The sequence below is a fragment of the Mangifera indica genome, unplaced genomic scaffold (genome assembly GCF_011075055.1).
Source record: "Mangifera indica cultivar Alphonso unplaced genomic scaffold, CATAS_Mindica_2.1 Un_0032, whole genome shotgun sequence".
In the NCBI taxonomy this organism is placed as follows: domain Eukaryota; kingdom Viridiplantae; phylum Streptophyta; class Magnoliopsida; order Sapindales; family Anacardiaceae; genus Mangifera; species Mangifera indica.
In genome coordinates, this window is record NW_025401124.1 from 198,871 (window position 1) to 226,502 (window position 27,632).

The 27,632-nt window shown below is 33.8% G+C and overlaps 3 protein-coding genes across 3 annotated transcripts in view; all 3 read right to left on the reverse strand.

Moving 5' to 3' along the window:
• Positions 1-18,861, reverse strand: part of LOC123206314 (protein MOR1-like) — a 41,247-nt gene extending 22,386 nt beyond the window's left edge. Inside the window, exon 1 of the mRNA XM_044623482.1 lies at positions 18,811-18,861. The gene's annotated coding sequence lies outside the window, so the exon portion shown is untranslated. The remainder of the gene's footprint in view (positions 1-18,810) is intronic.
• LOC123206315 (protein MOR1-like) overlaps positions 17,774-27,632 on the reverse strand; it is a 32,611-nt gene continuing 22,752 nt past the window's right edge. The window contains exons 4-5 of the mRNA XM_044623483.1: positions 18,262-18,405; positions 17,774-18,084 (exon numbers count right to left, since the gene is read on the reverse strand). Of these exons, the coding sequence (XP_044479418.1) occupies positions 17,890-18,084; positions 18,262-18,405 (339 nt within the window). The 3' untranslated portion in view covers positions 17,774-17,889. The remainder of the gene's footprint in view (positions 18,085-18,261; positions 18,406-27,632) is intronic.
• LOC123206311 (putative disease resistance protein RGA1) lies at positions 20,818-24,870 on the reverse strand. The gene is made up of 7 exons (XM_044623477.1): positions 22,352-24,870; positions 22,102-22,155; positions 21,877-22,015; positions 21,589-21,727; positions 21,359-21,469; positions 20,999-21,281; positions 20,818-20,918 (listed from the first exon to the last, which is right to left on the reverse strand). The coding sequence occupies exon 1, from the start codon at positions 24,809-24,811 to the stop codon at positions 22,352-22,354; it is 2,460 nt and encodes an 819-aa protein (XP_044479412.1). The 5' UTR covers positions 24,812-24,870; the 3' UTR covers positions 20,818-20,918; positions 20,999-21,281; positions 21,359-21,469; positions 21,589-21,727; positions 21,877-22,015; positions 22,102-22,155.

The window sequence follows — 27,632 nt, forward strand, 5'->3', positions numbered from 1 at the left end:
TAGTTTTGGTTTGAGGATTGTAAACTCTATAGCCTTTGGTAACATGGCTATAGCCAATGAATATTCCCATTTCAGCTTTGGTGTCAAGTTTGTTCCTTTTTTCTTTTGGAATAGAGACATAACAAGGGCTTCCAAATACTTTCAGATGATCCACTGAAGGTATCCTCTCATGCCAAGCTTGATAAGGTGTTGAATGTTTTAAGGTTCTTGTTGGAAGCAAGTTTAACAAATAAATGGCAGTGTTAGCAGCTTCTGCCCAAAACACCTTAGGTAATTTCTTCTCAAATAGCAGACATCTAGTCATGTCCAAGACTGATCTGTTCTTTCTCTCACTCACTCCATTTTGTTGAGGAGTGTAAGGAGTTGTTAATTGATGGATGATTCCTTCAGAGTTACAAAAATCAGTAAACAACTTGGAGGAATATTCAGAACCATTATCTGTTCTGAGCACTTTTAATTTACAGCCTGATTGAGTTTCAACTTCAGTCTTAAACCTTTTAAAGGTTTCAAAAACTTCTGCCTTTTGTTTCAGAAAATAACCCCAGCAAAACCTAGTCATATCATCAATGAACAAAACATATATTTACTACCACTCAATGAAGGTATGCTAAAAGGACCACAAAAGTCAGAGTGAATGAGTTCCAGCTTCTGTTTTGATCTCTATTTGCTGTTTGAGAAAGGTAGTCTGGTTTGTTTACCTAATTGACATACCTCACAAATGTCATTTTCTGATTTTATGTAAGGTAAGTCAGTTACCAGCTCTTCATCATGCATTGATTTTAAGGTTGAGTAGCTAAAGTGTCCTAGTCTTTTATGCCATAAGCTAGAACTATCATTGCCACATCTAGCTACATTTGCATGTGAATTTTCGAAATTGATAGCAAAACTCTTATCTTTCATCTTAACTGTCATGAGTTCACTGCCTTTAGAATCAGAAATGATGCAACAATCTTTTTTGAATTGCAAAGTGTAGCCCCTTTTCATCATTTGACCAAAATCAGAAATGATGCAACAGTCTTTTTTGAATTGCAAAGTGTAGCCCCTTTTCATCATTTGACCAACACTAAGCAAATTAAAATTTATTTTAGGCACATAAAGTACATCATGGATAACTTTTGTACCTGAGCTTGTGCTTATTGAGGCAGAACCTTTACCTTTCACATCAAGAAGGTCCTCATTTCCAATTCTAACCTTGGAGATGAAGCTTTCATCCAAATCAACAAGGAGTGTAGAATCATAAGTCATATGACTTGAACATCCACTGTCAAGTAGCCATGATGTTTGAGTATTTTGAGTTGCACAACAGGTGGCCACAAATAAACTTTCATTTGATACTTCTTGTTTCTCCACAACTTGAGCTTGTTGAGGAGTTTGATTTTGGCTTCCCTGTTTGCTTTTGCATACTCTATCAACATGACCATATTGATAGCAAATTCTACATTTAACATTGGGTCTGAACTAGCAATAATTTGGTGAATGGCCCTTCTTCTTGCAGTGAGGGCAAGGTTTATACTTTCTCTTTTTTTCACCTTGGAATTTTCCTTTCTCCTTTTTATCTTCCTTCTTGTCACTGTTCTGCCTTTTGCTTGAATTTGTGCTTATATTCTGCTCTTGCATCTTTACTGCTAAAGCACTTTCAGTTTGCTCCTCCAGCCTTAATGCTCTCCTCTGGTCCTGAGCCTTAAGAGCATTAATCACTTCTGAAACAGTCAATTCAGTGAAGCTTTTTGAATCTTCCAAAGAGGAGATTTTTGCTTTATATCTTTCAGGAACACTTACTAAGAGTTTTTCAACTATTCTCTTGTCTTCAAGTGTTTCTCCCAAGAGCCTTATTTGATTTACTACATTCTGAATTCGATCAGAATATTCTTTTATGGTTTCTGACTCCTTCATCTTCAGCATTTCAAACTCTTTTCTCAAGTTCAAGACATTCATCAATCTTGATCTCTCACTCCCTAATGAATCCTCCTTTAACTTATCCCAAGCCTCTTTTGCTGTCTCACATGCCATAATCTTAGTGAAGACAGCATCAGTTACACTTTGGTGAATGGTTGACAATGCTCTTGGAGCCTTGGTTAATTCCTCCTCATGTATCCTTATTTGATTCAGGGTTGGATTTGGCCCCAAAGTTGGAGGTTCCTTTTCTTCCTCTACAAACTGCCATAGTCCCAATCCTCTCAAAAAAGCCTTCATTTTTACAGCCCAGATTTGGTAATTTTCACCATTATATAATGGAGGTGAAAGAGAGGAATGAGATGATAAGGAAGCCATTGCGGGGAGGATAGTTAAGTAACTGATTATAAAAGATACAGAGGCAAGAAAAGATTTGAAGCAGTAGGATTCAAGAGACACACCCCTTAAGACCTCAGCAGCTCTGATACCATGTTGTTTTTGTTAAGCAAAGTTCACTCAAGCTTACTTCATGAAACAGAGGCAGAAAATACAGAGAAAACAGAAGCTACTGAAAGTATATTTTTTTCAGAGAGAGAACTTCATTATATTGATAAACTAAAGATTACATATACAAGTATTAGAGTAATTCTTTTATATTGTGATAAGTACATTGAGACCATACTTTGCTGCAAAAAGAATTCTTAATTTGTGGATCACCATACATGTCATCACCAACTATACCTAATCTAGTTGGACTTTAGTTTAAACCAAAAAGTGCTTTAGTTCAAAAACAAACTCAACTAACTAACATCTCTGTCAAAGGGACTTCAGATGGCTGATTTGTATCAGCCATGATAGAAGCTAGCATTTGGTGCCTCCTCTGCTCATAAGCTTTCCTTCGGTTGGATTCAAGGATTATAAGGAGAGCAGTAATGTCAGCAGGGCATACTCCTCCCACTCTACTTGCTTGACCAATGGTTTGTGGCCTCACCTGAAAGCAAGAAAATCCAAATTAAGATTGGCATTATTATTGGAGAATCCTGCAACTTTATATGCTCCAATAATGATGGAAAACACACGGTTATCAAATAAAATGCATTTTCCTACGAATATTTAAACAACAATGCATTTACAGTAGAAAATACATAAAGACTTCATCCACTGTTTTCAAATTTCATTGGAACCAAGCTCTCCAGCTCTTTGGATTTGGGTAATACAGCTTGATGTTGAAAACACAAGTAAAACTTTACAATTAAAGGTTGAAGCCAGTACTGATTCTATCCACCAGCTAAACTATTAGTTTTGCTAATACATCCATGGCATATCCCTAACTGGTATGAAACAGTTTTCATAATCTCCATAAACTTCCAGTGCAATGTCTTTGAACAAGCTATCATTACATTAAGAATATAGATTCCTAAGATAATCAATAAAAACTGCACTGTGCAGGCCTCCACAAAAGTGCACACAGAAGTCACGTGAAAGCATATATGTACTTCTAAATTTACCTAAACTGATTCTTGTAAACGGAGATACACAATAGATGTGACCGCAAAGAACCCAAAATGAAAATAGAAGTGTTTGCAAATTTTTTTTTTTTTTAGTAAGTATATTAAAACCATGCCCTGGGAGGGGAGAAAAACTAACAACCTAAGCTCACCCAACAAAATAAAAGGGCAGCCAAAAACTAGGTATAAGATGTAAAAAGAAAAAACCAAGGAAAAAAATTAAGAGACTCAGCAAGAGAGGGTAATGAGGAACTTTCCTCCTCTTGAAATACTATCTGAGTTCCCACAAAAATAGAGTTCAAGAGGAGAAGCCAACTCAAAACACCACACCAAACAAAGAATGAGGTCTAGAAATGAGCTATAATTTTGTAGGAATCTAGCTGTAATCCAAGTGACTTAGGCTTATAGTTAAAAAGTCTAGGCATAATCCCATGAACCTCCAATTCTAATTTGTATTATACACTGACACTGCATGAGATCCTCTCAAACACAGAAACTAAAAAGCAAGAAAGATCCTCCTGATTTGCCAATAGTAGAGTGTATGTGTGCTGTTGTTGTTGTCGTGAAGTTCAGTATCCAGATTATATATGCTACAAACCTTAGAAAGTTTCTCACGTGTTTCTAGAGACAGAGTTGTCATTGTATAGTAATACAATTCCCTCATACCTTCCTCTCACCTAAAGTTTCAAAAATAACTATTTTCCCTAGAGGGTTTGCATTTTCTCTCTTGTTGCTTCTCTGGCAACTGGAGCCGAACAACCTCCACCCTTCCATTTCCCAGACAAGAACAAATTATCGATGAGGATTTGTGCGTCGCATAAATCGCATCGGCCAATGCACAGATCAAAAAGGTATTGTGGACAAGCGTATTTGTCATGTATTTAAATTTATAGGGATTGTAAGAGTGTTTTTGTAGGTTTCTAAAGTTATATGGGAATGACTACTATATAACCTGAAGTCCAAAAAATTATAATGAACTTATTTAAACAAAAAATATGAGACCCAAATTGGCAAAATTGAATCTCTGACTCAAAAATTTTTTTATGGGTCTAAGATTGAACAAGTTAGACCCAATTTAGTTGGCCCAATTGATGGACTTCTTTATTTTCATGCCAATAATGGTTGTAAATGTTTATATAATTTTCATCTATTAACATCATGTAATGATTGAAATTATGTAAAATTTTAAGATTGATTAGAGTTTTGCTATTTTTGGAGATGTAATGATAAATTTTTAAACTGTCACAAATATATTAATAATTTGATATTTATATGAAATGTTAATGATAGTTTTATAATTTTAATAAAGTGAAAAAGTCATTCCAAAAAAATCAAATAAAATTCACTACAAAATTAACGGACGGATAGAAATTTGATTTTATGAATTTAAAAAGTGAAAATTTGTCATATCATCAAACCTCAGTTGGGATATAGTCATTTAGCCATTAAATAATAAATAATATAGAGATAATAATAATAGATACAAATAAACTACCATAACACCTATCCTACAAATCCACAATAATGGTTGTCGTCTACTATAATTAGATAAGTCAAAATTTCTATTGCAACCAAGATATTCAGATGAAGATTGTGCAAGGCCTCTATTTTTGTTTTGATGAAAAATATAAACCTAATCACTGATGTTGATTTAAGTAGCTATGAACGATATTTTAGGAGGATGAAGCCGAGGAATGAACAGAAGATGACAGTGACGAAGTTCACACAATGGAAGATAGAGTAATTGGGCTATTGCAAAATTTGGTAGTCGAAAGAGGCTCACCAAAAACAATGAAAATCAAAGGCAAAATTCTGGGTGAATCGCTGATTGTGCAGCGACAAATTTCCAAGTAACATTGAGAGATGGACAATGTGTAAAAGTAGTCGAATCTATCATAACGTTCGATTAGAATTGGATGACATTGAGTTTACCCAAGATTTTATTTTCCCTTCTAATTAGGGAATGCCAATGTGATCCTAGGAGTTAATTGACTGTCATCATTAGGAAAGGTCCAAAGCAATTGGAAAATGCAAACCATGTGATTCAAATGGCAAGGAGGACAAATTCAGATTACAGGGGATCCCACCATGTTGACCATGGAAGCTTCATTCAAGGGAATGTGGAAGTCCATCAAAAGGGCAATAGCGGGTTCTGGATTGAGTTCACTGACATGGACAGATTGGAATATTAGGAGGGGGCAGAAGACCACTTGACAACATCAACCCTATTAAAAAATTTCAACACTTATTTGTAGAATCAGATGGTTTACCACCTCAGCACTAGCATGATCTTGTCATTTGCCTGGTTGGTGGAGCCCAACCCCTAAATATTTGATCGTATCGATATCCTCTCCATTAGAAAATGAAGTGGAAAGGCTAGTACGTGAGATGCTTCAAGCAGGTATCATCAGACCAAACATTAGTCCTTTTTCCAAGTCTAGTTTTGCTTGTTTGTAAGAAAGATTGTGGATGGCAATTTTTGTAGACTACCGCACTTTCAACGAGTTGACAATCCTAGATAAGTTCTCTATCCCTGCTATTGATGAATTATTGGATGAATTGGGATTAACAACTGTTTTTAGTAAAATTGATTTGAAATTTAGGTATCACCAAATTCTAATAAAAAAAACCGACATTGAAAAACAACCTTTCTAATGCATAAGGGTCGCAACAAGTTCCTCGTCATGCATTTTGGCCTATCTAATGCCCTCACCACCTTCATGTCTTTGATGAATGAAATATTTCAGGAACACCTTTGAGATTTCATATTGGTATTTTTTGATGATATATTGATTTATATAGTAGGAATTTTAATGAGCACTTAGCACACTTGGAGACAGCCTTGAGAATTTTTTCTAAGCATCAGTTGGTTTTGAACCAAAAAAAAATGTTCTTTTGCCATAGTCAGATTAGAATATTTAAGTCATATCATTTTAATTGATGGCGCAATCGTGGGTCCTAAAAAAATATAATGTATGGTGAAGTGACCACAACCTCGGGACATAAACGAGTTTAAACGATTTTTGGCTCTTACAGAATACTATTGATGATTTGTTCACAATTACTGTCAAAATGTTGCACCATTGACTCAGTTATTGAAAAAGAACTCCTTCCATTGGAATGATGAGGCAAAAATTGTTGTCACAAAATTAAAACTAGCCATGACTACAGTTCCAATTTTAGCCATGTCAGACTTCACTAAAGAATTTATTGTGGAAATTGTAGGAGCAGTATTAATGTAGGAATGACGATCAATCTCATATATGAGTCAAGCCTTAACTCCTTGAGCCTAGGCAAAATCTGTATGTAAAAGAGAATTGATGACAATAGTTCTAGCCTTGCAAAAATGGAGGTATTATTTATTAGGATGACATTTCATAAAAGCTTAAAGTACTTTATAGGGCAAACAATAATCAATGGTGATAAACCAAAAGAGGTCATGAAACTCTTAGGCTATGACTTTGATAGTCAGTACTGTCCAGGGGTTGAAAATAAAGCAGTTGATGCACTATAATGCCACGAACCTCTGTAGCATTGTCAATTATGAAGTAGTGAATTTAAAATGTAAAAATAATATTCTTATGCCCTCATGTTTGAATTATTCTTTTTGTATTTGAATTTTCGACAATTTTTGTGTTTTCCGACAACCAAAAATGGCAAAGAACGTTAGTATATCTTCCGTCCTTTTGTTTGAATTAAGTTATTATTCATATTATTGAGATTTAAGTGAGAATTTGCGGTTTAAAGCCTTAGGGTTTCAATTTTGAACAATGTTTGAAATGTTTTGATTTTTGGTTGTTTTGCTTGAATTGCTTGAGGGGTTTTGTGTTATTGGATGTGCAGATTTGATTTGTGTTGAAATTAGAGATTGAAATGACGATTTTTGGTCAGAAAATGGATTAGATCTGCCGACGCTGCCATGGGATAGGGGGGAAATTTAATGTTTGCAAAATTTTAGGGGGAGGGGGAACAGGGGGAGATCTACGAGGGTCCATGTGAAATTTTACACTGAACCGTGGGCAGGCCGTGAAAACCGTGGGTTGGGTGGAAATTAACTTTTTTAAAACTATAGGGTTTGTATGAGACAGACTTTAAACGACCATAACTTTTGATCTGGGAGAAGTTATGGGGCTTATAATATATCAACGTGAAGCTCATTTCGAGCTCTATAACAACAACCAGCTTTGCTGGTTGAACCAAATTTGGAGGCCAAAATAAAACTGTTTCAATGTGTATTATGCAGTTTTTTTATTTTATCAAATTTAGGATTTTCGGTTTTTATGATTTTGAGTTTGTTTGTGACCAGACTAGACTTTTTTCATATGTAATTTTCAAATTTGATATTTGTAATTATGATATGCGTTTTTAGACACGTTTTACGATGTAATTACAAAATTTTGATCAATTTTTTGGTTTTCTCGTTCATAAGCTATTTGAACGTGTAGTTTTCAAAATTTAGATTTTTTTTTTTAGATTTTCGAGTAATTTTTTTATTATTAACATTCTAAGGTATTTCAATATATCTATTTATTCATAACATGTTATTTTCAATATAGTTTTTATGAATTAATTTTTTCGATTTGAATTTAGAAATGTGAATTTCTTCTTTCCAAATGAACCTGTAGTGATTGATATTAAATAAAAATAATAGTGAAAGTAAGTATTTAAGTGATTTAAGACATGTATGTAATCAGAGTGAGAGTAAAAGTGAGAGGGTTTATATATATGAGGGGAAGGGTAATTTTGGTATTTTAGAAAAAGCTATGGGCATTTTTGCTTAGGAATAGGGAATTTGGGTATTTTTGCTTGAAAATAGTGAATTTGAGCATTTTTGCTTAATGGAGGGGTATTTTGGGCATTTTTTATAATTTCCCTAGTCTTTATCAATATTTTAGATTTATTTTTCTGTTTTGTTATATAAAATTTACATATTTCTTGGTTTATTACAGTCTTTCCTGTTGCTTTGTTTAACAATACTTCTCATAGTCTAATGCTAAACGGTGATAATTTTGTTGATTGGAAAGAACAAATTCTTTTAACACTTGAGTGCATGGATCTTGACTTGGCGATCCGTGAGGAAGAGCCTCTTGCTCTCACAGAATCAAGCACGCCGCAACAAATTGCTCATTATGAACAATGGAAAAAATCCAATCGCTTAAGCATGATGCTCATGAAGGCTCATGTGAACAAGAGCATTACGGGACCAGCCCCTGAATGTAAGAAGGTCAAGGATCTAATAAAAGCAATTGAAGAACAATTTGTAACTTATAATAAGGCATTAGCAAGCACTCTTATGAAGAAGCTTTCGGGAATGAAATTTGACAATTCTAAGGGAGTGCGTGAGCATATTATGAGGATGAGAGATATTGCTACCAAACTCAAATCTTTGAACATTGATATTTTAGACTCTTTTCTTGTACACTTTGCCCTTAACTCTTTGCTTATGGAGTATAGCCCCTTCAAGATTTCCTACAATACACATAAGGAAAATTGGTCAGTCAATAAACTTTTGACCATGTGTGTACAAGAGGAAGAAAGATTGAAACATGAAAAACTTGATATGAAACAAGAAAACGCTAATCTTGTGACTCGTGGAAATAGGAATAAGAAAAATATGGAACTACTCATGTGAGCAATCACTCTGTGTAAAGCCAGCAGAAAGAAGTTTCATACAAGAATATGGCCTATGATTATACAGAGCTTATGCTAAGAATTAGAGCAGTTATATTTTACAGACTACATCCATCCGCAACTAAAATAACATTGGCTGCAAAAGGGGATTCTGGCACAAATGCTTTCAAGCAGAATAACCATCAATTGCAAAAGCACTAGAAACACTGATCTCTTTCAGATTTTTTTTCTACAGGTCTTTTATGTGATACACATAAAAGATTACTTGCTGCAGGACAAGCTTCCTACTTGTCAACTAGATTTTTTTTCGTGTTTCTTTTTCTTCTTCACCCCACCAGCCTTGACATCCAAAGCTCTTCCTTTAAGCTTCAGTTTCCCAGTTACAACATTATCATATGATGACATTTTCCCTGTCAAATTGAAACAATTTATCAATGTCTGAGCCCCAAATTTACAGACAAATTCATATGATTTCTACTCAAATATGTTTAAATTCAAAACCTTTTGAGCATCGACACATAACTATTCAATTAAAACAAAAACCCAGATTGAAACAAAAACAAGAGCCCGAACGTCTCCTTAATATAAATTCCGGAAATTCGTACATGATATACCCCTTCGGTTTCGAATGAACCCAAGAAAAGTGTGAGATTTCAATTCGACGATTTTTGAAACCGAGGGAACGAAAATTTTTCCGAAAACTCCCAAAAGGAAAGGAAATTATCTTTTTACCCGTAGTCTTGAATGAACTATTTTATGCCTCTAATAATTTGAAAAATAAATTAAGAGTGTGATTTTGGTAAAATTAAGAAGTAGAACTTAATAATGATTCAGTTTATCCACCACAACAGTTTTAAAAATTGGTCACAATCTATTATTAACCTGAAACTCCTCTCTCTGTACACTATAACGGGTAAATTTTAAGCCAATTTCCCTAAAATTTGGTCACATTGTACTAAATTTTAGTATCTAGTCACCAACTCAAAATATAACAAGTCTTGAGATTTCTTCATGAAATATTTCAAAAATGCAACAATGATTTCGAGATGGAAATGGATGTGGGTATGTTTTGGGTTGGCTTATATATGCGGGCATTTTTGCTTTATTTTAATTTACATGAGCACTTTTCGTTAATATGGGTAAGTTTTGAGTAATTAATTTAATTTTTCTTTAAATATTTAATTGAATAAATATTATTTTAAAAAAGAAATTTAATGAGTCAACCCACCAAAAACGCATGAAGTACCACGTTAAAGACTTGACATAACACAATCTGTTATAATGCCGATTGTGTCACAGGCCTTCATTAGTGGGCACCAACCTGACTTGTAAGTCTTATACTATAGTAGGTTTTACTACAACACAATTTGATCCTCTAACACAACAGATTGCATCAAAGTTAGTATCACATAACTCGATCCGATTCGTTATCACCTCTACGAACACGTAATAAAAGCACTAAAATGACATTATATCTTGAAATAACAAAGATATGCTTTTGAGTCATCATTTTTGTCTAGAAATAAAAAATATATATGTTAACGACTTATTTCCCTCCTTGAAAACTTTGAATATGTCCACTCTGTGAAGTCCCCCCAAAAATAGAGAAAAATCTCCTTGCAACGACCTTTGAAGGCCTCTTTTTTATGCTTTCTATGGCCTGATTCTCACTCATGTAAACCAGCAGTCTTCTTCATGAATAGAATGAACGATGACAACAAAAACTTTCTTTTGATATTTTTACGTTTAAATAATTTTCTTATTCTGGATCCGCTTTCATATGGCTGGTCTCTTTCACATTGTTTCTTTGTACATTTTGATGACAACAGTCATTCTTCTGCTCCCGAATCAGTAAAATAGAAAAGAGGATTTTTAAACAGCCTGCATCAAAGAGAACATCTCATGAGCTGATGCTCTCTGTCAAAGGGACTTCAGATGGCTGATTTGTATCAACCATGACAGAAGCTAGCATTTGGTGCCTCCTCTGCTCATGGGCTTTCCTTCGGTTGGATTCAAGGATTATAAGGAGAGCAGTAATGTCAGCAGGGCTTACTCCTCGCACTCTACTTGCTTGACCAATGGTTTGTGGCCTCACCTGAAAGCAAGAAAATCCCAATTAAGATTGGCATTATTATTGGAGGATCCTGCAACTTTATATCCTCCAATAATGATGGAAAGCACAGGGTTATCAAATAAAATGCATTTTCCCACGAATATTTAAACAAAAATACGGTAGGTTTTGCTTTTACAGTAGGAAATACACAAAAACTTCATCCACTGTTTTCAAATTTCATTGGAACCAAGCTCTCCAGCTCTTTGGATTTGGGTAATACAGCTTGATGTTGAAAACACAAGTAAAACTCATTTACAATTAAAGCTTGAAGCCAGTACTGATTCTATCCACCAGCTAAACTATTAGTTTTGCTAATAAATCCATGGCCTATCCCTAACTGGTATCAAACAGCTTTCATAATCTCCATAAACTTCCAGTGCAATGTCTTTGAACAAGCTATCATTACATTAAGAATATAGATTCCTAAGATAATCAATAAAAACTGCACTGTGCAGGCCTCCACAAAACTGCACACAGAAGTCACCTGAAAGCATACATGTACTTCTAAATTTACTTCAATTGATTCTTGTAAACGGAGATACACAATAGATGTGACCGCGAAGAACCCAAAATGAAAATAGAAGTGTTTGCAAATTTTTTTTTTTTTTAATAAGTAGGTTAAAACCATGCCCTGGGAGGGGAGAAAAACTAACAACCTAAGCTCACCCAACAAAATAAAAGGGCAGCCAAAAACTAGGTATAAGATGTACAAAGAAAAAACAAAGGAAAAAAGTTAAGAGACTCAGCAAGAGAGGGTAATGAGGAACTTTCCTCCTCTTGAAAGACTATCTGAGTTCCTACAAAAATAGAGTTCAAGAGGAGAAGCCAACTCAAAACACCACACCAAACAAAGAATGAGGTCTAGAAATGAGCTATAATTTTGTAGGAATCTAGCTGCAATCCAAGTGACTTAGGCTTATAGTTAAAAAGTCTAGGCATAATCCCATGAACCTCCAATTCTAATTTGTATTATACACTGACACTACATGAGATCCTCCCAAACACAGAAACTAAAAAGCAAGAAAGATCCTCCTGATTTGCCAATAGTAGAGTGTATGTGTGTTGTTGTTGTTGTTGTTGTGAAGTTCAGTATCCAAATTACATATCCTACAAACCTTAGAAAGTTTCTCACGTGCTTCTAGAGACAGAGTTGTCATTGTACAGTAATACAATTTCCTCATACCTTCCCCTCACCCAAAGTTTCAAAAATGACTATTTTCCTTGGAGGGTTTGCATTTTCTCCCTTGTTGCTTCTTTGGTAACTGAAGCCGAACAACCTCCACCCTTCCATCTCCCAGACGAGAACAAATTATCGATGAGGATCTATGCGTCACATAAATCGCATCGGCCAATGCACAGATCAAAAAGGCATTGTGGACAAGAGTATTTGTCATGTATTTATATTTATAGGGATTATAAGAGTGTTTTTGTAGGTTTCTAAAGTTATATTGGAATGGCCAATATATAACCTGAAGTCCGAAAAATTATAATGAACTTATTTGAACAAAAACTATGAGACTTGAACCGGCAAAATTGAAGCTCTTAGTCAAAAATTTTTTTATAGGTCAAAGACTGAACAAGTTAAACCCAATTTAGTAGGCCCAATTGATGGACTTAGTTATTTTCATGCCAATAATGGTTGTAATTATTTACATAATTTTCATCTTCTAACATCATGTAATGACCGAAATTATGTAAAATTTTAAGACTGATTAGAGTTTTGCTATTTTTGGAGATATAATGATAAATTTAAAAACTGTTATAAATATATTGATAATTTGATATTTATATAAAATGTTAATGATAGTTTTATAATTTTAATAAGGTGAAAAAGTCATTCCAAAAAAATCACATAAAATTCACAACAGAATTAGATGGTGGATAGAAATTTGACTTTATGAATTTAAAAAGTGAGAATTTGTCATATCATCAAACCTCGGTTGGGATATAGTCATTTAGCTATTAAATAATGAATAATATAGAGATAATAATAATAGATACAAATAAACTACCATAACACCTATCCTACCAAGGTCTTCGTCTTTCACACAAATCCACAATAATGGTTGTCGTCTACTATAATTAAATAAGTCAAAATTTCTATTGCAACCAGATATTCAAATAGACACGTCAATTGGGCCAAGCCAAATGGAGGCTCGACTCGAAGCACGAAAAAAGCTCGGGCACGATAAAGCTTGGCCCGACACTGTAGAGTGTCGGGCCAAGCCCATGGGCCTACTAGACCTAGCTTAGGGCTTTAATATTAGGCCCATGGGCTGGCTCGGCCCGATACTGTTTATAAAATAAATTTTTTCTTCTTTATTTTTTTCCGGGCGACATAAGCAAAAGGCAGCAGAAGCAAATTTCTACTTCTGCCTTGGTCTGCTTCTACCTTGGCAGAAGCAAATTTATGCTTCTACCAGGCATAAGGGCAGCCTCTGCATAATTTTTAAAATTTTTTTTCAAAATAAATCTATTTTATTTTCCTTTATTTTCACTTTTATTTATAAATCTTTTAATCACTCAATTTCAATTATTTCATTATATTTTCAATCTTATTAACTGTCTTTCGAAAAATATCTAAATTCGTAAATAATAATTCTTTATATTTACAATTTCATTTTTATTTTATAATTACAAAATATTATAAAATATCTAAATTTATAAATAATAATTATTTATTTTTGAAGAAGTCAGAGATTTAAATATAGAAGATGAGTAGATAAATATTATATAGTAGATATATTTTATTTATGTTTTGTAATTTATACCGTATGTAAATTAATTTATTTGTATTATGTTATCAATTTATAATATTTTTTATCATATAACTACGGTATTCCTCCGCCACAAGTGAGAGATTATAAATAAAATATTCGGGATATTGTTATCGGTTTTAATAATTGAAAAAAATTTTAATTAAAAAGTTTTTTTAAAAATTGATTAAATTGGCCGGGCCGACCCGATTAAAGCCCAACCCAGCCTGGCCCGACCCAATTAAGGCCCATTATTATATAGGTCGGGCCTTTATGTTTCAATAGGTCGGCCCAGCCCGAAGGCTCGTTACTGTTTGGGCCCAGGCAGCCTGACCTATTGATATCTCTGTATTCAGATGAAGATTGTGCAAGGCCTCTATTTTTGTTATGATGAAAGATATAAACCTAATAATTGATGTTGATTTAAGCAGCTATGAGCGATATTTTATGAGGATGAAGCCGAGGAATGAATAGAAGATGACAGTGACGAAGTTCACACAATGGAAGATAGAGTAATTGGGCTATCGCAAAATTTGGTAGTCGAAACAGGCTCACCAGAAACAATGAAAATCAAAGGCAAAATTCTGGGTGAATCGGTGATTGTGCAGCGACAAATTTCCAAGTAACATTGAGAGATGAACAATGTGTAAAAGTAGTTGGAATCTATCATAACATTCGATTAGAATTGGATGGCATTGAGTTTACCCAAGATTTTATTTTCCCTTCTAATTAGGGAATGCCAATGTGATCCTAGGAGTTGATTAACTGTCATCATTAGGAAAGGTCCAAAGCAATTGGAAAACGCAAACCATGTGATTCAAATGGCAAGGAGGACAAATTCAGATTACAAGGGATCCCACCATGTTGACCATGGAAGCTTCATTCAAGGGAATATGGAAGTCCATCAAAAGGGCAATGGCAGGTTCTGGATTGAGTTCGCTGACATGGACAAATTGGCATATTAGGAGGATGCAGAAGACCACTCAACAACATCAACCCTATTAAAAATTTCAACACTTATTTGTAGAATCAAACGGTTTACTACCTCAGCACTAGCATGATCATGTCATTTGCCTGGTTGATGGAGCCCAACCCCTAAATATTTGATCTTATCGATATCCTTTCCATTAGAAAATGAAGTGGAAAGGCTATTACGTCAGATGCTCCAAGTAGGTATCATTAGACCAAACATTAGTCCTTTTTCCAGTCTAGTTTTGCTTGTTTGCAAGAAAGATTGTGGATGGCAATTTTGTGTAGACTACTGCACTTTCAACAAGTTGACAATCCTAGATAAGTTCTCTACCCCTGCTATTGATGAATTATTGGATGAATTGGGATTAACACCTTTTTTAGTAAAATTGATTTGAAGTTTGGGTATCACCAAATTCAAATAAAAGAAACCAACATTGAAAAACAACCTTTCGAATGCAGAAGGGTCACAACAAGTTTCTCGTCATGCATTTTGGCCTATCTAATGCCCTCGCCACCTTCGTGTCTTTGATGAAGGAAAATTTTCAAGAACACCTTTGAGATTTCATATTGGTATTTTTTGATGATATATTGATTTATATAGTAGGAATTTTAACGAGCACTTAGCACACTTGGAGACAGCCTTGAGAATTTTTTCTAAGCATGCATCAGCTGGTCTTGAACAAAAAAAAAATGTTCTTTTTCCATAGTCAAATTAGAATATTTGAGTCATATCATTTTAATTGATGGCGTAACCGTTGGTCCTAAAAAAATATAGTGTATGGTGAAGTGGCCACTACCTCTGGACATAAACGAGTTTAAAGGATTTTTGGCTCTTACAGGTACTATCGATGATTTGTTCACAATTACGGTCAAATTGTTGCACCATTGACTCAGTTATTGAAAAAGAACTCCTTCCATTGGAATGATGAGGCAAAAATTGCTGTCACAAAATTAAAATTGTCCATGACCACAGTTCCAGTTTTAGCCATGCCAGATTTCACTAAGGAATTCATTATAGAAATTGATGATTCGACGATTAGGTTAGAAGCAATATTAATATAGGAAGGACGACCACTCCCATATATGAGTCAAGCCTTAACTCCTTGAGCCCAAGCAAAATCTGTATGTAAAAGAGAATTGATGACAATAGTTCTAGCCTTGCGAAAATTGAGGCATTATTTATTAGGATGACATTTCATAAAAGCTTAAAGTACTTAATAGAGCAAACAATAATCAATGGTGATAAACCAAAAGAGGTCATAAAACTTTTAGGCTATGACTTTGATATTCAGTACTGTCCAAAGGTTGAAAATAAAGCAGTTGATGCACTATGATGCCACGAACCTTTGTAGCATTGTCAGCTATCTCAACAAGACATTGGTTGGATGTCGACAAAATGGATGAAAAAGTTTGTACCGATGAGTAATACAAGGACATCATTCAGGATCTTTCAAGGGACCCCATTAGTCATGCTGATTACTGGCTAAAGAAAGGAATGTTATTATGCAAAGGCCACTTAGTTCTCACAACAAAGTCCACTCTTATACCCAAAATACTAGCAGAATTCCATTCCACTCCCTTCGACAGGCATTTAGGATTTTTTCGAACATACAAACATGTGGCAACATTATTTTATTGGGTGGGCATGAAGAAAGTCATTCGAGACAATGTTGCAAGCTGTGAAATCTGTTAGAGAGGCAAACGCCAAATCATGAGTCCTACAGGATTGGTACAATCACTTCCAATACCAAAAAAAGTATGGAAAGATATTTCAATGGACTTTTTCGGTGGTTTACCAAGAAAAAAATGTGATACGATTTTGGTTGTAGTAGATTGCCTCACTAAATACAATCACTTCATGGCACTACTAGACCCATACACTGCTAAGAATGTGGCCGATGTTTTCAATAAATAGATAGTACGATTTTATGGGTCTCCAAGATTAATTGTATCAGATCAAGATTGAGTATTTATGAGTCAATTTTGGACCAAGTTGTTTCATTTGGTGGACACCACTCTTAAATTTAGTATAACATATCATTCACAAACCAATGGACAAATCAAAGGAAACCATGGGTTAGAGATGTATTTACGTTGTTTCTATGCTCAACAACCCAAAGAGTGGATTTGGTGGCTTCTCTATGCTAAATATTAGTATAACACTATTTTCTATAGCACTACTTTCTATAACACTATAAGGATGACTCCTTTCAAAGTATTATACAGAAAAGACCTTATTACATTGCTTCGGTGGGGATCATCTATGACTAAGGTGGATGAGGTTAGGGCCCTACTTCATGTTAGAGACAACATATTATCTAAATTAAAAGAATAAAAAGTTAGATAGGCTTAAAAAGGTGACTTTGTATTTTTAAAATTACAACCTTATCACCTTCAAAAGTTGGCGAAAGAGGCATATGAAAGATCAAGCCCACGATTTTATGGACCCTATCGCATTTTGGAGATAACTGATCCTATAGCTTACATGCTAGCATTACAGCCAAATTAAAAACAAAACATCCTGTCTTCCATGTTTCACGGTTAAAAATGTAATTGGAAATAATATTCAGCTGCAACCATTACCTGCCTGTATATCCAATGGCTTGGAGTTACAATTACAACCAGAGGATTTACTGGCCACCGATTTTCGTCGACAGGACAACTGGAGGCTCTATTTAAATGAAGTCGATTGCTAGATTGCGAAGATTTATGGGAAAATTTTGTTGAAATAGTAGAACAATTATCTCAATTTTACCTTGAGGACAAGTTGAGACTTCTTGGGAGGTAATGATAAACTCTTACCAAACAGGTTTATTTCAGGAAAAGGAGGAAGCAAAATAACAATACAGAAGCTATCAACAAGAAACAAAGAGTCAGGAGGAAAAACGAAAAGCCAAGAATAGTGAGTTAAAATTTTTTGTATAAATAGAGAAGCAGGTCTTGGCCTTTGGAAGCAGCAAACTACAATTCAAATCATTTCCAGTTTCAGTTACAATTGAGTCTTTAGTATCCAAGTCTACCATTGAACTTCTTGTATTGGCTGTACTGAGAAATACAATCGCTGGGAATCTTCTTGTGTTGAAAATTCTTCCATCATTGAATCTTCCATCCTTCTTGTGATTGAGGCTGAGCTGTAGCTTTGGTGTTGTTGTTGATTGAAGAAAAGTGGTCTGTAATCTAGCCTGAAGCATTGTACAGGAGCATGGCTGAGCTGCAAACATTCAACAAACTGCATTAATCCAGGTTCCTAACATCTGTCATCTCAATTATATGTTGTTCCAGTGAGGACAATTTGTTACAATTAGAAAAATAGCACAAAACAAACAATTTGGCTTGTCAAAACAATCTTAGAAAGCAAAGCAAGAAAGGCGCCAGCAATGAAAGATACCTTGGTCAGTTTAATGAGGCATTTTACAACCAGATCAGAAAACCTCTTATATCTGGCAGCAAAGGACTCATTAGTCCTTGAAGGATCTAATGGACGCAAGAGATTGATAAGGACAATAAAGGATGAAGTTCGATCAGCATTATCCTGTATCAACAATAGCAAGTCAATTAAGCAAAAAAAATACATTAAGTTTACTCAAAATGTATTCATATGAGATAAGTTTTCACCAGAATGTTAAGCACCAACACATAGAGAGCTTTCAAAATTTGGGTGCTATCCATCCATATGAGGAACCCTTTCATCCAAAAGCCAAAGTAGAAGCTCAGTAATTAGACTGTCAAGGGTACTCTCCTGGACAGCTTGAGCAAGCCTCTAATTTGAAATGTCTGAGCACAGTTCATACAGTTAGTATGTTGCAGCAAAATGATTCAGTGCAAGAGTTTAGCAGCTAAGTAAGACTAAGTAGAAAAAGCAGAGTAAAAAGCAAAGAATAAAAGAATAACAGCTGGAAAATTGAAAGCAACTATGTAACATCATGATATGCCACACCTAAAATCTTGTGAGCAGCTTTTCTTATTTCTGCATCACGTTCTGCTGTCAGGCTTGCAATGACCTGCTAAACACCGAACATATACAAGTTTTCCAGAAAACAATCAGAAGAGTGAAACAACATAAAAATGCTCCTTTTGTACCTCAGCCCCATGATTATCCATCAAGAATCCAACAAGGTGAACACAAAATGTCTGGATACGTTTATCTTTAAAATGCAAACCCTCGAATATGTAAGGAAATGTTCTAGTAGCAGAATAAAAATCGACAATTCCCAGATTATTTCTCAATGTTATGCCCTGACTGCAGCACTTGAACATATAAAAGGACAAAAAGGTAACAGCTGACATCCATTGCAGATTGCTGGATACTTAAAGAACCAAAAAATCTCATCACATCATTCTGCAACAAAGGCACAACTAATTTTTCATAGAAAACAAAGAAATATATCTAGGAATAAATCTTATGTTGAAGATGCTTTTCAATTTGAAAATGATTATATAATTCCAATAAAAAAAAAAAACATGCATTTATCTTTCTTCAAAGAACTTACCACCATGGCAAAGCTAGCTGTTTTCGGCAGATCTGAATGGAGCTTGCCAACCTATAGAAGACAACAGGAGAATTGCGAGGGAAATTAGGGGGCTCCGGCCACTCTAGTCAGAACAATTATCACTGCAGAAATTAAATTCATGTAGAACAGTTTTCACCAGATGCAACGGTTTGTCATCAGCTCCAGCTTTATTTTAAATATTATTACGAAACAATAGAAAGCAGTAGAGATGTCAGTTAATGAAATTTCAAGTTCTGAGATCAGGAAAAACAGACATTCAGTCCCCGCCTCCCCAAAATACAAGTAGCAGATAATTGTAGACATAAACGTTCTCCTAATTTCTTTCATTCTCAACTCTTGCAGTCATAAATGAATGTTTTGAAGAATGCGGTCAAGATTGACATCATATATAGTACTTTGAAGAACCTATAGAGATAGGAAACAAAATTTAGCACATAACTAGCCAAAACACAAAATAATCAATGCCAACAAACAAACAAATATATTAACACTGCAAAAAAAGTGCACATACTAGCCTAAATGTATTATCTATCATCTCAGTTACATGTCCCAGTGAGGGCAATTTTTGAACTGGGATGACTCATGCAACCACTCAAGTTATAACGAGCTCTCTAGCCCCACAACCGCTTAACAGTTTGTTACAGTTAGAAAATACTACTAAACAAACAACTTGGCTTGTCAAAACAATCTTAGAAAGCAGAGCAAGAAAGGCACTGCTAATGACAGATACCTTGCTGAGTTTGATGAGGCATTTTACAAGCAGATCAGAAAACCTCTGATTTCTGGCAGCAAAGGACTCATCAGTCACAGGTGAAGGCCACCATTTAGGATCTAATGGACGCAAGAGATTAACAAGGACAACAAAGGATGCAGTGCGATCAGCATTATCCTGTATGACAATAACAAGTCAATTAAGCATAAAATACTTCAAGCATGTTGCGTTAGAATTGAAAAACTGCAAAACAAACCTCCTCAAAAGTATATCCATAACTTCAATAATTTCCCTTTTTATAGATGGGAGCTCCTGTACTTAAAAATTAATCCGATCAAGATTACTTATTAACAAAGTTGAAACAGATTCAAGAACTAAAATCATGAGAAGACCACCTTCTGCAGCATCTCGAGTCCATCAACTTGCTTCTTAAAATCTGTGCAAATCCTCTCTGAAAAACCTCATCATATCATTCTGCAACAAAGGCACATGTCTATCACAACTAATTTTTCAAGGGATACAAAGAAATATATCTAGCCAGAAATCCCAGAACAAACCTCGAGATCTTGGATCTGCTCTATCCATGGCTCTTCTAACTTAAATCTACCAACAACTGTTCTCTTCCTTTCATCCTGTAAACTAAATGGTTTAAATAAAACATGTTCTCAGTATATTTAACACTTCACACAATATTCAATGCTTCAAATTTCATCAATCAATACCTTATTTGAATCCTCGACATTTAACAAAGCCTGTGATTGGACAGCTATATCTTCAACAGACGCAATTGAATCTGCCCTTGCACCCTGAGTTGGAATGCCCCTGTATCCAAGCCATCAAAGAAACACTCAGCACCCTCATTGCATACAGAAATGGCTGTAACAAAAGCATGCAAAATATACCGAAGATAGAGTCCTGCTTCAATGCTTCACCAAACAATCAGAAGTAGATTTTGCAACCTTCAAGCTGTCTGGAGATGTAGGCCCCGTTGACATTACTTTTGCAGATTCAAGTAAAACTAAGAGAAACCCAATTAGCATGCAAAATATAAAAGGCGTACAAGGGGAAGGGAAAATTACTACAACCAGTTTGCCATACACACACCATGAGATCCACAATACCCATTCAGTCTTTCAACAATAAGAGCTAAAGCTGGACTGTCACATCTTTAAGATGCTTCTCAGTCTGGAAAAGATTATATAAATCCAAAAATAAAAAAAAAGCTCAATTACAGCTTCAATCTCAAAAGTATGAGAAAGTACCAGAAATTTTTTAGGGCACACACTGCTTCTCGTCCGGTGACTCTGATGATTTCAATAATGCACGCTTCTGCTGCCTATCAAACATCTGATGATTTATCCTATAAGAGATTCCTGACATTGATGTGCCTCAAATAGGGCGAAGTTAATAAACAAATTGTGCAACACAAGCAATCAGGCAAAAAAATGAGGTCAATAGATGACCAGCATTTATCTTTCTTCAAAGAACTTACCGCCATGGCAGAGCTCGCTGGTTTCAGCAGATCTGAATGGAGATTGCCAGCCTATAAAGGGCAGAAGGAGAGGAGAGGAAAGACAAGGAAAACCACAGGGAAGGGAAATTAGGGGGCTGCGGCCTAGGGGGTTCTGGCACTGTAGTCAGAACAGTTATTGCTGGAATTAGTTTCAGAATAAAGCAGTGAGGAGGGCTGCTATGTTTATTCTTTCCAATCAATAAAGACATTTCATTGAAGGTGCTGTTGTATGTGTTCTGTGTAAATAAACCAGAAGGCTAAACAAACCTGGAAGACAAGGCATTTGAGAGAACAAAATTACACCCAGCAGCTCAGGTATGTGACAGCATTCAAGGACAAGAAGCAAAATTCTCCAATGAGTTTACTTGAATATAGATATAAAATAACTCATCCATGTTTGTGAGCCCTGACAGCGAAAAACTTATATTGTAAGGTCCTTTCCCCAAAAGAATTAAAACATAAATATAAAACATTATGGGAGACAATATTTACTTGTCAAGGCTGAATTATGAGATTGAAAACTCACAAATTTAATTCAAGTTTCCCCTGCATATATATAAAACAATAAAGTTAAAGAAAGGAAGCAGAAACAATGAATAGGTTCAAAGTTTGAAATTCATATCAAATGATAAACCAGTCAAATTGTCAATTGAAGTTTTAACTTTATTCAATTAATTATTTCAAGAATATTTATAATTTATCTACTAACTGATGAAGAAGAAGAGATATGGATGGGTCATACCTAATTTTCGGTTGACTTGATAATCTCCCCGTCAAGTTCAATCTTGGGGATATGAGCAATCTTGGACCAATCTTCACCTGTTTCTGGTTTGCATCTTTCCGTCAACTCTGGACAGTAGTCAATTTTTAGTCCTCGCAAAGTGTTTGTCGAACCCTGAAGAAGCCATTGTGGCAATTTCACCAGTTGTGGTAAAGCAGAAATTCTAAGGAATCGAAGGGGAGGCCCTGTGCTATTGAGCTCATCATGATTGTCTGATCCTGTGCTCAAATCAAGATTAAGCCTTTCACAACGCAGGATACGAAGGTCTTCTAATAAGCTTAAGTTTCTTACACCACGTGGCAATGAGATTAAACTTGGACAGTCAGAAATGCATAGTCTTCGAAGGGCTCTCAGACGACCAATATCTTCACACAAATATTCTAAATTGCTGCAGCGGTAAATCATCAAATGTCGAAGAGAATTCAAGCAGCCAATTCCATTGCTTGGTAGATGCTTTTGCATTGTTGTTAAGTAGAAGCATCTAAGACTAATTAAGTACTTTACTTCTCTTGGTAACCCTTCTAGTTGCTCACAACCCAACAGTGAAAGATATTGCAAATTTTGTAGCTTGTAAATGGAACTTGGGAGTTTTTTAATAGGGTTTAATGCTAGATCCAAATATCTCAAATGCTTCAGATTACCAATTTCTTTAGGCACTACTTCTATACTTAGATTATATAAATCTAACATCCGCAAGAATTGAAATCTTGAGTTAAGTAATTTCAAAAAAGATTGGCTAATAGTGACATCTTTTCCAGTCATTATTGAAGAAAACATAACGCTTCTCACATTACTCAAGCTACGTGTAAAGTTCAGAGTAACTACTTCACCATCAACACCATGAAAAAATAAATGTCGATAAGAAGTTTTGAAAGCAATTTGGTTACTCTCTTTCACTGTGAAGCACTCATTTTGGAACAATGATGTGGCAAGATCATGCATCAAATCATGTATTATAAAAGCATACACATCATTTCCCAACCCGTCAATATCTTGAAAGAAAGATCTCCACATTAATTCTTTTATATATTGCATTCCAATATTTTCCAAATCTTCGTTTTTATTGTGGGCATGGAGAAGCCCATGGGCCATCCAAAAGTGAACCAAATTAATACTAACAAAGACAAAGTCTTTTGGAAATACAGAACAATAGATAAAACATTGTTTCAAAGGAGGTGATAACTTATTATAACTTATTCTTAGAGCAGGTAAAATCATATTCTCCTTTTGATCCGACTTCCATACCTCATTATCTCTCACATTTATCCACTCTTGTTCAGAAGTTGTGGAATGGAGATGACATCCTAATGCTCTTACTGCCAATGGAACACCTCCACATTTTTTAACAATTTCTTCTCCAATCTCTAAAAGATTGGGATGTTGTTTTTCTTGCCCTTCTTTAAATGCACATTTAACAAATATTGACAGACATTGATCCACAGCAAGACCTTTTAACTTGTGTGTAAATACAGCATCCATAGTTAAGGCAACACGTTCACTACGTGTGGTTACTAAAATTTTACTTTCACTAACACATTCATTCAGTAAACATTTTAATTCCAACCACAACCCGTGATCTTCACTCCACAAATCATCCAAAACTAACAAATATTTTGCATGACTTAAAATATCACGTAGTTTACTTTGCAATTGGTCTAAACTCATTTGACTATGTTTTTGCCTAGTTGCAGAATTGATGATGTCAATCAAAAGTTTTTTTAGAGAAAATTCATCTGACACACAAACCCATATTCTCAAACTGAAATAGTCACTCACAATTTTATCTTCGTACACCCATTTTGCAAGTGTGGTTTTTCCCAGACCTCCTATCCCAACAATAGAAATAACAGAAACATTTTCATGACCATAACTTGGTTGCAATAACCTTTCAATAATCATCTTTTTCTCTTCATCTCTACCAATAACATCAGAATTACGAACAAAACAGTGGGTTTCCCTATCCCAATCTACAACATGATTGCTATCGATTTTTTCAGTAAGATTAAAATCATTCTTATCAGCTGCTATTTTTGCTAACCTCTTGTTGATCTCTTTAATTTTATGCCCCAACGTAAAACGGAAAACAATTGGATTTGATGATGAACAAAAGTGGCATACCTTTTTAGTAATGCTCTGACGATTCACCACTTGGTTGTGCAGATTTTCCACCTCAATTTCATCTAAAACATCTTCTGCATCATAGCAAACCTCCTTAAGCTTTTCCAGCCAAACTCTCAGCTTCGGGTTATGATTCTGTTTCTCCTCAGCATCTAAGAGAACAACCTTGATAGTATTTAGAGTGTCAGCAAGCTTTTCTACATCATTCTTGACACCAAATGCCAAAGACACTTCATCAGAAGCAAGGGTTATCAGCTTAGCTAACAATTTCTCAGCAATATCAGGGACAATTGTTCCTGCCATACTTTTGAAAGAAAGAAGGTTATAGGTTGTTTAGCTTTAGAAATGGTGAGATTGAATTGTTGTATGAAATAATCATCAAAGTTCATGGTATTATATATATGGTAAGATTCCTTGTGTGAAGTATGAACAAATGGTGATTACGTGTCTTTAACTTTGTCCTAAAATATATTGATTACGTGTCAAACAATATATCCAGCAATGTTGCATATGAACAGTTAATTATTTAGAGATTGAGTTGTTGTTTAATTAAATATTATTTTATTTTTAATTTAAAATTATTTAATTATTTAATTATATATTTAAAAATATATATAATTTTATTATATTATTATTGGCCATCTCTACAGTATATATGCATATTTTTAATTGTAGTATTATTCTGACAAAAAATTAAGATAAAAAATATCATTATTTTTATCCTTTCTATTAACAAATTATATTTTGATCTGATTCAATTTAATTATAATTTTTATTTGATATGACTATAGTTTGATATAATTTTAATTTAATCTAATTCTAATTTCATATGATTTGGATTATGAATCAGTTTGCTAACTTTAAAATCAATATATATGTACGCAAAATGACATAATTTTATAGTAACAGTCAAAATTTGTAGTTCGTAATAAAGGAAATGAAGCGAGACATTATCATGTGCCTATTGATGTTTATAAGTATATATATTTTTCTTCAACTTCTCGTAATATGTGTAATTATTTGGGCGCTTTATTTCTTTGTTCTTTTGGCAGTGGTGGGGCAATCATGTTGATTATTTTAAATTTTATTGTTTTTTTCACTCAAATTTTTACATGTGTTACAAAAATAATAACTCTTCGTTATATAAATTATACTTTTTCACCCAAAAATAAGAATCGGTTATGATAGCATTGCAATTATTATATTATCCTTAATTTTTAATTTATTTTTTTATACCATTTATTATCAAATCTTGATTTTTCTAATTTTCCTTATTTAAAAGTCATATTAAAGCCTTACACATTTTTACTTTGATTACACACTCTTAAAATAATGACATATTATTATATAATTTAATAATTTTAAATTAAAAAATAAAACTAATTTTTAACAATAAAATTATTTATATACACTTTAAATATATAAATTAATATATATTTAATATATATTATTATGTGATTAGATTATTTTGAATCAATAATAAAATAAAATTTAATCATATAATAACATATATAAATATATACTCATTTATATAATCAAAGTGACCATCCATAATATTATTCAATTTATATATGTAATATTTACACTTCATAGATTCAATGATTGTGGGAAATGAAAACCATAAATTAAGTTATTCTATATTATTTTTTATAAACATATGATATTAACTCTTTTCTTCATAAATATGATATTATCATTTTTTCATTTAATGCTTGTGTGATGTTAAATAATTAAATATTTTTAAATTAAATATAAAATTATAATTAATCAGGAAACATTTTATATATAATTATTTATATTCAAAAATAAATACAAATAATAATTTTAGTTCTGAAAATGCACAAATTGGTTAGAAATGACCTACGTGTGTGTGTGTGTGTGTGTGTATATATATATATATATATATATATATATATATATATATATATATATATGCACATGATTAAGAAATAAGAAATGCACTCGCATTTTGCAACATGTTATTCAAATTCAATAAGTAGTAAATCCAAATGCAAACTTTCATAAAAATATATGATAGTAGTGGTTAGAATCCTAATTGTTTGTTAGTTGAATTGAGCAAACTGGTTAGGTGCAGTTTATGGTGAAGGAGAATAAGTGACATAAATAATACAACTGTCTGTGCTTATGAAAGAGAGGAATAACCTTCATGCATCTATCAAATCCTAGTTTTTTGTCTTATTAAAGTGAAGATACATGGGCAATTGCAAGAGAGATCAACCTTTGCGTGATTATTGGTCGGTTAAAGATGTTTAAAAATGTAAATTACTTATAAGAGAATTGAGTTCAACAGAGATGACCTGTTTCCTTTAGTTTTAGCTTATATATTGAATTGCTTTATAATTTTTAATTATTTTGAATATCCTATAACATCTAATATATATTTCATTGTTTTCCCCACAAGGACGAAAGAGAAGGGAATAGGGAATTTTCTTTGCAAGAATGAAGAGGGAAAGAAAATTTTACCCACAAGTAAAGAACAAGAATGTAAGCTATATATCTTTCAAGTTTGGTATATAGTGAAGATTGGTTTTCACTTATTCAAATCTTCAACTTTGGGACAGAAAATTCTTTCCTTCACCCATATTCTATACTTTAATTGATTCCTTCTCTTGCGTTATATATATACTAAGATTCCTTCTCTTGCGTGGGGATTACACGAAGTATGAAATATAGTGAAGATTGGTATATATTCTTTGTTGTGCAAGAATGTAAGTTATATATCTTTCAAGTTTGGTATATAGTGAAGATTGGTTTTCATTGATTCATATCTCCAACTTTGGGAAAGAAAATTCTTTCCTTCACCCATATTCTATACTTTAATTGATTTCTTATTATCACTCATATTTCGTTTCAAGTTATTAAAATAAAGGCACTTAAAAAAAATTATTCCTTTGAATGTATATTATATGCAAAGAGAAAAACAAATTCTTTGTTTTTACTTGTAGGGTCTTTAACTTTGTCCTAAAATATAGCATAAATTGATGTTACATATAAAATGCCTATGAGGTATTAATAATCATATCAAATTTATATTGTAGAAGAGAGTTCATGCATGATTTGTCTATTAATTATAAATTGTTTTTCTTAATTACATTTTACCACC